Source organism: Chenopodium album, chromosome 19 (genome assembly GCF_948465745.1).
Source record: "Chenopodium album chromosome 19, dcCheAlbu1.1, whole genome shotgun sequence".
Taxonomy (NCBI): domain Eukaryota; kingdom Viridiplantae; phylum Streptophyta; class Magnoliopsida; order Caryophyllales; family Amaranthaceae; genus Chenopodium; species Chenopodium album.
The window spans coordinates 10,346,957-10,357,318 of NC_137852.1; the positions used below are offsets into that span (position 1 = coordinate 10,346,957).

At 30.2% G+C, this 10,362-nt stretch overlaps 1 protein-coding gene across 1 annotated transcript; it reads right to left on the reverse strand.

The window, feature by feature from the left end:
- Positions 1-2,066: 2,066 nt before the first annotated feature.
- LOC145595941 (uncharacterized) lies at positions 2,067-4,341 on the reverse strand. The gene is made up of 2 exons (XM_081652374.1): positions 3,842-4,341; positions 2,067-2,731 (listed from the first exon to the last, which is right to left on the reverse strand). The coding sequence occupies exons 1-2, from the start codon at positions 4,150-4,152 to the stop codon at positions 2,245-2,247; spliced, it is 798 nt and encodes a 265-aa protein (XP_081508500.1). The 5' UTR covers positions 4,153-4,341; the 3' UTR covers positions 2,067-2,244.
- Positions 4,342-10,362: the final 6,021 nt, after the last annotated feature.

A 10,362-nucleotide genomic window follows, 5' to 3' on the forward strand; every position in this document is an offset into this window, starting at 1 on the left:
TGTGATCTTCACCTTCAAGTCTTTGATTATATAGGTAAAAGGTCCATATACACTTGGATGTATGCATGTAACATGGCATATGTGTGCTCTAGTGCTCAAACATGCAAAAAGATTGTCATGACATGACTCTTGGTATGAAAGATAAGGATTAAGGATAGATTGATGAGATAAGGATAAGAAATTATTGTAAGAGAGAAGGATGATATAATTAAATATTATTCTGAGTTGAGAATAAGATGAGGATAAATTTTAAAATAACTAAAATATATATTGTCCCTCCTTTAAATTTTACCTTTGAACTATATCTTATTGGTAATTCAGAATATATAAACTTTTATCGAACAAGATCCGAGTCGGCCAAGCTAAGTGAAAGTTCTCCCAACATATATTGTAGATACCTAGGTCCAATTTTGAAATCTTTACTTTAAGTGTGTTTCATCTGACTAGACTTATCTAAACTTATCTTATTTGAATTATTAAAGCTTTTTAAAACTTACTTTAGTTGTAATTTAAACTTAGATAGCTCTTATCAAAACTTTTCCTGAACTAATCTTATCTAATGTAAATAGAATAGACCCTTAAATTGAATAATCCCCTTGTCATCTGATCCAAACAATGATTTGCACCCGACATAAGTTTGGTCAGATATATGCCCATAAAAATGGTTTTTATCAACATGTCCACCCCTATCCCATTTTTATTCGGAAAAAAGAACAATGTCTATGATAATTGCTCTCAACTCCATAATTGTACTCATATCATCTTGTAATACTTGCTTCATGTCTCAAAAGTTGTAACAATTTGAGTTTTAAACCATTCACAATCTTCACATGCTCTTTTCATATATACGGTGATTTTAGTACTATCAAAACTATTTAACAGTTCGGTTTCGGTCGATTTAAAATCTAGTCGGTTTGAAATCGGTTCAAGTGTCTTACGAGTTAGTTTCAGTTCTGTTTAATTAATTATCAGTTCGATTCGGTTCCGGTTTATTCTTGAGCGGTGTTAATTCGGTTCGGTGAATACGGGTTGTGGTTTGGTAACGGTTCGTTGTAAACGGTTTTTATACTGGTTCAAACAGTTTCGGGTTGGAAACGGTTCGAATCTTTTTCGGTTCAGTTTTATTTTAGTTTGGTTTATAACTAATTCGGTTCGTTAATGGGTTCGGCTCTTATACGGTTTAATGTTATTCGGACCGGTTCAATTTCGGGTTTACTAAATTACGATTTAGGTCGGTTTTTTATCGAGTCGTTTGGATTTGGGCAATTATACGATTTTGATTTGAAATTTGATAGTACTTGCTAACCTTTTGCTGGTTAACAAGTTTCATATTAAGCCGTTGGAGACTTCATCACTTCATATTTAGGCATCATATTATATACAAATTCTCATTGATTTTATAAATACACATAATGTTATTTTTCAAGTTTATTTAGTCATACTGATCTTACTAGTTTATTACGAAGTAGATTATAAAAGTTTAGTATATAAAAATATTCTTATTTTACTATCAGGTTATTATATGCTTGTTATTTGATGAGTTGTTGTGACATCAAAATTACAATTTGATTTATAGACGGTTCGGTTTGTAAGTGGTTTGGTTTGTACACGGTTTAGTGGGTTTGCAATTTGTTAACTGTTCGGTGTAAACGGTTTTTACCTCGGTTCAAACGTTTTTGGGTTGGAAGCGGTTCTGTTATTTTTCGGTTCGGTTTGATTTCAGTTCGGTTTGTTAACGGGTTCGGTTCTTATACGGTTTGACATTATTCGGATCGGTTCGGGTTTACTAAAATACGGTTCAGGTTAGCTTTCGGTTTTTGATCGGTTGGTTTCTCATTTAAGTTGGTTGATTTCGGGCAGTTAAACGGTTTCGGTTTGAAATTTGACAGCACTAGGTGATTTATAGCGAAAGAGCTTATTAAAAGAAACTTCAAAGTATAGTTGAAATTATGCATTATTATCAAGTATGAAAATACAAGTATCTCAAGCACTATAAATTATGAATTCAAATTTTCAACGATTAATCAAGTTGATACTCCGTATAACTTTAGTTCTTCAAGTAGTAATCCTAGAATTAGATAATTTGTCAAATATTTAACCCTTAATCAAGCTAAATAAGCACTTTCAACAGATGATTTTGCTTCGAATACTAATACTATTGTGCATAAAAGTCAACATGCACGTTGAACACTGCCTACTATATATGATTGTTAAATGTCATTAACAAAAGCCTACATTTATCTGTCAAGATACTTCATCATGTTTATTTCTTTTACCAATTAAAGGTGAAGATAAGTTAGAGTTCACAACACTAGCACTAACAGCACAATGCTGCAAATCAGCAAGGGAAAACGACCGCCAAGGTGCAGGAGGAAGAGGAGATAGCGGCGAGGAGGGGGAAGTGTTTCTCGTCTCGTTCCTCCCATTCGTTTCAGTAACTGGACCATCTTCATCAGCATGAGACTCACAATTTTTCATAGCAACTGCAAGTGCTAGTGTGCTCCGGCTAGAGTTGGTTGGTCTTTTCGCTATGCCACCTCCAATCCCGGAACCTCCTTTGAACAACGATGTACGGCCATTATCACAGAGAAGATTATACGCAAGAAGGTTTTTACGTTTCCGTGAGTAAGCATTCTCTGGTTTCGTAATCTCTTTGATAGACGTACAAGCTGCATCGCCTAAACTCGCAAATGATTTCGATTTACCATTGTAGAAATTAGATATTCCTCTCCTGCAAAATTGGAAAAATAATTTCAAACATGTTAAGAGAATATTCACAGAATATATACCATTCAACAACAGGCAACGTTATTAAAACAAAGAAGAACAAAACAACACCAAATTTGAGCAATAATAGAGCCTAAAATGAGGCATTGAAAGTTCTTTTCCTCAAAAATAATATTCTTTGGTGACCTTTTCTTTAGAAGGCATCATTCCTTGAAGCATTTTGATGGATGCTCTTCAAATTAGTAGTGACCATTTAGACCATAAATGGTCAGAATCAATGGATTAAACAATACCCTATATGAAATTTTACTAAATCTCTTCGCCGCGTCGAATCAGAATCATTTAGACAGATTCCTAGTAATTTTCATTTTCAAATGCACAAAAAGAATCAAATTCAAGGACATTATCAATTCAAAGATCTCAATTTGATTGTAATTCCCAATCCAAATTCTGGGGTATAGATTGAACACCTTACTAAACATCAGTTGATTGAACATGTAATAAAGTTATCACCTTTATTTTGACTATTGTTATCAAATTGGTAAAAATTCTACAATTTACCCCCAAAATCAACTCTCAGTTCATCTTGGTCAAAATCAATAAAATTCTAACTTCAACCAACAAAATTAGTAACCCTTCTGTTCTAACAAATTTTAACTCCAATTTCCCAATATTAATACTCAAATTTTCTAATTAAACATAACAAACTTTTTTTATATAACAATTAAAAGATAATTACAACAATTTAGCCCCATTTCAGATTCAGACCAGCAACCAAATTAAGGACTAATTGGCCATATTTAATGACAGCTTAATCAGCTCTAATCTTACAATAAAAATAATTAAGACAATCAATCAAACCTAACAAATCCAACAAATCAAATCAAAGCAAATCACAAAACTTTATCTTTAATTCCAAAATACCCAGGAGAAAAAATCACTTCAATTTTACAGGATAAACTTCATTCATTACAATTAAAAATATATTAATTAATTCAGAAAAAATCAAAAAGTACTGTAATAAACAGGCAAGATCAAATTTTTACCAAAACCCCAAATCAAAAAAATCAAAATCAACCAAAAAAAATCAAAAAATAAAGAAAAAAAATTAAACCTGATGGGTAAAGCTTGTTCTAAAGCATCAACAGCAGAATCAAAAGAAGTATTATTTAATTTACTCTCAACTTCATTTTCTTCATCAATTTCTTCATCATCACTATTCATTCCAATCGAAGAAGATGAAGAAGTGCATGGATCTGAATACCCATTTTCTCTCTCCTCCTCTTTCACAACCACCCTTATCGCCGTCCGATCGCCGGAATCTAAAATCGACGGCAGATTATACGGCGGACCCATTTTGTTATTCCGCCGCAAATACCCACTTGAAATCTGTTCAACCCGATTATTACCCAAAGCAATTGACATGATTTTTTGGATAATTTATAGATAATAATGTAATTTTAATAATAATAATTTTGGAAAATATAATAAAGATTGGATTTTTATTATATTTTGAAGGAAATGTTGAAGAAGAAGAGTAAAGAAGAAAAGTTTACTAACATAATTTGTTTTTTAAGAGAGAGAAAGAGAGGAGAAAAGTGGGATAATTTGAGGATAAATATAAGGTGTGAGATAAAAATCTAAAAGATTTATGTAAAAAAAAAATAAAAATGGTAGAAATAAATATTTATTGCAATAAAATAAAAAAAAGAAAAAGGACACGATGTGGTGTTCTTATCCATTAGACTTATCCACTTGCTTGCCCCATGTTAGACGGGAATAAATTAATTATGATTTTTAATGTTTTTTTTTTTTTTTTTTTTTGAGGTTTAATTTGATGGATTTCTTTTTTTTTTTTTTTTAATAGTTAATTGGATGGATTAAATGTTAGGTTTAGGATGATTGATTGATGAGTCATTAGACACATCGAGTCGTTTTTTTTTTATTTATTTTTGGAAATTGTCTTAAGCAATTAGTAGGATTATTTCTTAACATATCTTATTGAAATTATATTATTGACATGAATATTATATCCGGATTTAATGGGAAGATAGAATTTTTGCTTGACTTGTTTTAATTATTGACTATGGAGTAGATTGTATTTTTTTTTTAATAATGTATGTGATTAATCGATAATCCTAATGTTTGAAAAAATCGGATGTACAATAGTGCTATTGTAAATCAATAGCACGTGAGCCTCTTCATTACTTTCTTTTATCAGTTTCTCTCTCTCTTTCCTCACTTATTTCACTCACTACGGAAGCCACTGTCGCCGCCATCACCGCCGCAAGCTTGAGCCTCTCTCTCTCCTCACTTATTTTTCACCCACTACGGGAGCCGCCACCACTGTCGCGAGCATGAGCCTCGTCAACAGTGATCTGACGGTTGTTGAGTATTTGGCCGTTCATTCCTTCGATCGCGGCATCAAGCTCTTCGTTCCTTGCTTCCGAAGGTGATGATGGTGACGATGCTTGTATGGTAATTGGAAGCAGTAGCAAAAATTTTGGAATCAAAGTAAAATAATACTTGTATGGTTTACTTTTGCAAAAAAAACAAAAAAACTAGTGAGATTTTGATACTTTGTTTTGCAATTTGTATATGTAGCTTAGTTACTTTTGTGATAAAAAGGGTCACGTTTGTGAAAAAAGGGGTCACTTTTGTATAAAAAAGGGTCACTTATGTTAAAAAAAGGGTCACTGTTGTAAAAAAAAAAGGTCACTTTTGTGAAAATATGGGTTACTTTTGTAATAAAAAGGGTCACTTTTGTAAAGAAAAAGGGTAACTTTTGTAAATAAAAAGGGTCACTTTTTGCAAAAATGTTCGATGTACAATAAAATTATTGTAAACCGGGGGCACGCAAAAGTTTTTGTTTAATAATTAATTTCCTAATAAAAGTAATAAAAATACATTTTCTTGCCAAAATATGTTTTTTTTTCTTTTTTTTTTTTGGTGTTTTGAGAGCCAAGGGTGGGGGTGAGAATTCGATCCCAGGATCTCCTAAAATCGGGAGGAAAGCTCTAACCACTTGAGATATCCCTCACTCTTTTCTTGCGAAATATGTAAAGTATATATAGATTTAAAATTTTTACAAAATATAGATTTGATTCCACAAATCAATTCCTAAATTTATGGCAAATTATGATGGTTCACATATAATCAAAGTTATATTAATAATTTATAATTCGGGTCGTTTTTTAATCTTACTCCGTATTTTAACTAATTTATTTTGCTTTATATATATAAAAAAAAAATAATAAATAAATAATTAGGATGAATAAGTTTGGCTAATTCAAAGGAAATAAGTTTAGGAAAAAAAAATTAAAGAAATGATATAACTTCGTAAAATTAGATAACATAAAATAAAATAAAATAAAAAAGGACTATTTCACCAAATGTCACTAAGTACTTACAAAATTCACCAAATGCCATCAAGGTTTTCAAAATTCAGAAAAATGTCACTGACAAACAATACAATGACACGTGTACAAATTAAGCTCACAATTGACAAAAAAAAAATAACGTAAATGCTCCTTTTTATGTTTTGAAAAATATTTTGATTAGCATGTTGTTATTTTTAACCATCAAAATTGATCGGTAAGGTTTTGGGGTCATTTTGACCCTTTATGGGTACAAATTAAGCTCAAAAAACGTAAGCTCCGTTTTACGTGTCTAAAAATATTTCGATTAGTGTGTCATTATTTTTTAACCATGAAAATTGATTGGGTAAGGTTTAGGGGGGGTCATTTAGATCCTTTATGGAATCAATTTAAGCTCGAAATTGACAAAAAAATAACATATATGCCCCGTTTTGTACGTCGATATTGTAATTTTTTGGGGGAAAAAATGCGAAACGGGGTATATACTTAGGGCTAGCAATGGATTGGAGGTGGATTGGGTGGAGCTTAATCCACCTCCGATCCATCCGCCAACGATCCATCCGTCATCTAACTCATCCATCACCATTTAATTCTTCATCCACATCCAATCCATCCATCATTCGCGGATGAATCGGGTGGATTGTGTGAATAACGGGTGAGCTAAAATACAACATCCTGTAGTCATAATACTAATATACATAAACTAATAATTTGATATATAGTTGACAAGATCTTTAAATTTTCCAACATTTACACTAGTATACAAAGTTTAACTTATATTACTAGCATATATGGAATATATACTTATATAGTATTACAAATAGGTAAAAAAATATTTAAAATTTTGTAAAAATATAAGTGGATGGATGGATGGGTCGGGTGATGGATGGATGAAGCTAAGCTCCACCCGAATTCGACCCGATCCATCACCTGATCCATCCATCATCCATATAAAATTCGTGTTTTGTCGGGTGTTCATCCATTTTATCGGATCGGGTGGTTCGATTATCCATGGGTTAGGGCGAAATTGCCAGCCTTATATATACGTTATTTTTTTTGCCAATTTCAAGTTTAATTTGTAACCATAAAGGGGAAAAATGACCCCCAAAACCTTACTCGAACAATATTTGTGACGAAAATCGAAAAAGTCTTATTTTTATTCATCAAAAAAAATAATTTTTTTGTGTTAATTTTAAAAAGTAATGGCATTTGGTGAAATAATTTTCCAAAGTAATGGCATTTGGTCAAATAAGAATTTCATTAACGGAAAATTAACGTTCATATGCTATTAGTGGCACGACATAAAGGGCCAAAATGACCCCCAAAACTATACCCGAGCAATTTTTGCCACGAAAATCAAGAAAAAAGTATGATTTTTATTAATTAAAATAAATAATTAAAATGAACCAATTTTATCATGACACGTGTCATGATTTAATCTTAATGACTAACGAAATTAACGGCCGTTAGTCATTAATGGCATTTGGTGAATTTTTTAAAAGCTCGATGGCATTTGGTGAATTTTGGAAACCTTGATGGCATTTGGTGAATTTTGAAAACCTTGATGTGGCATTTGGTGAAATAGCCAAAAAAAAAAAATAACAATAATTTTAGATAATATATAATTTTAGATTAAATTAGATGAACCTAATATGCTATTAATTACAATCGTTTTTATTTTATTTTTAATAAAGGGGTAAGGAAAAGGCAACATGAATTTTCGGCCACAAATTGTTTCTATTGGAAATTGATTCTATAACTTCAAGTTTTTCAAATATAAGTACAATTTTTAGTTCTAAATTAAGGAATAAGTATAAGCCTAGTTCATTTCACCTTACAAGAAAAATATTCAGTAAAGATAATTTGAGTTAATTAAGTAAAATCAGTAGCTTTATAGAACTATAAACGATAATCAGTAAGAATAATTTCATCTTAGCAAAATTAATATCAATTCAATAAAAATAATTTTAGTTTAGCTAAAATAATTTCAATTCAGTAAAAATAGTTTAAGTTCATTCAAAATACGGAGTAAATTCAATTTAGTAAAAATAATTTAATTTCAACAAAAATGAAAGTGGATTGAACAAGCTCTAACATGTTAAGAAGATTGAATAGGCTGCCATAAAAAAAATGTTAATAATTGCATTAGAGAGTTACAACAAATTTGTGTCCAACTAACACCACAAAATACTTTTAAGTTTTATATTGACTTAGGCCCTGTTTTAGTTCGCCTTATACTTGCTTATCTGAACTGATTTGGTCTGGTCTGAATGTCATATTTGACCAAACTTTGACCTTAAATATATGATAATCTATACGGAAAAAATATATCAAGTGGGGGTCTTGTTAAATTCGTAATAATGTGAACTTTATTATTACGTGATTTTCATATTTTTTTTTTCATTATGAAATTAAAGATATTTAGTGATAAAAAACTGCACATAAAACGATGATCTGATGTAAACTTATTTTTTCTGATATGAACTTATTTTTTTTTATCTGAACTTAATTTTTCTGAAATAAGTAAAAATCAGCAAAGTGAACTAAACAAGGCCTTATTATTATAATTTATTGAGTCATATTTACTTAATTTCAGTTAAGTTCAGTTAAGTTCAACTCCAAACAGTTCAATATAGTCCAGCTCCAATCAGTTCAGTTCAATTCAGCTCCTAATTTCCTTCCCTCATAAAATATTCATTTCAGCTCAGTTCAGTTCAGTTCAGCTCCAATCACTTCAGTTCAGTAAATATGAACAGACCCTTATTACAAATATCTAAACAATCCAAAATTTGGTGATCGCATCAAACAATTTGACTATTATAAATTTATAATCAAACAATCCGTTTATCACCTCTTTTTATAATCCAATTTATTTTATTTTACATGAGATTAGAAAATTAAATTTACTTTGAATATATTTTTCTTTGTTTTTAACTACGAGTATATATCTATACTAATGTTATAAGAGGAACATTTATACGCTACACCCTCATTAATACATTAAAAAAAAATATAGTCAAATGGTCAAAGTGTAAATACTCTGGCCATAAAATTCTCATTAATACATTAAAAAATAAATATATTCATATATACTTCGTATGAAAGTTTGCTAGATATGTTTCAATGTGTAGTTTTATATTATCAATAATAGTATAAAGTTTGCGTTAATATGTACAAAAATTGAAATTGTTTATGATCAAAGAAATAAGCATCATATTATTAGATTTATCAAGACGAAGAGAGTAATACAGTGTATTTTACATGATAAATTACTTATGTCACTCTACCTGCCATTTTTTTTAAAAAAAATGTACCTGCATCTTAATTATGTGATTCCTGTTATCTTCCTTCGATTCTTAATTCCTATATCTTCCTCAACCTTCCAAGTTTCAACTCTCAAAGTTTTGTTTTAAAATTTGCATCTAATGAAATTCAAGTTGAGGAAGAATGATATTATTTTATAAATAGAATTAAAAGTTTACAGAACAATAAAGAGAAAAGGCAAATAGAAAACAAAAATTGGGCCTTTCCATTGACAAAAATTTATTGAACCCCTTCCAAAATTCAACAATGAAGGCTAGGATTTTAGAGAATAAAAAGTGGAAAAGAATTACTCCGTATTTAAATTTTACTTCCTCCTTTTCAATATGATAGTTCCATATGAAATCAATCATATAAAATAAGAAAAACATAATATTTGGAATCTAACATTAAAGTAAAAAAACAATTCATAAATAGTTTTGCTTTATTTAAATTGTTTTGATTTTTTTTAGGAAACCGTCAACCATAATTGCATTATTAAGGGAATAATTTCTTTACTTAGAGTCATGTCATAAATTCACAATCAATTAACTTAATCAATCAGAATTTAATATGTACAAGTATAAAATAGGAAATAAAATTTAAGTTAAAAGTGGAATATATTCAATATACGTAGATGTTTTTGAAACGTCCCAAAATATTATATGGGACTAACAAATTGAAACGGAGGGAGTAACAAATTATTGTACATATAATTCAAGCAATATTTAATTTTATATTTTGTGGCCTTTCTAGCAACATTCTTTTATAGCCCGTCTTGTGTGTGGTCAGCCACACCGTGTGACCACTTATAAAATAACAAAATAACCCATATAAAAATGACCAAGTAACCCCTGTAGTACTAATTGAGTAACCCCTATAACACTAACTGAGTAACCCTATAGCACTGACGAAGTAACCCCTATTACACTAATAACGTAACCCCTGCCACACGGTG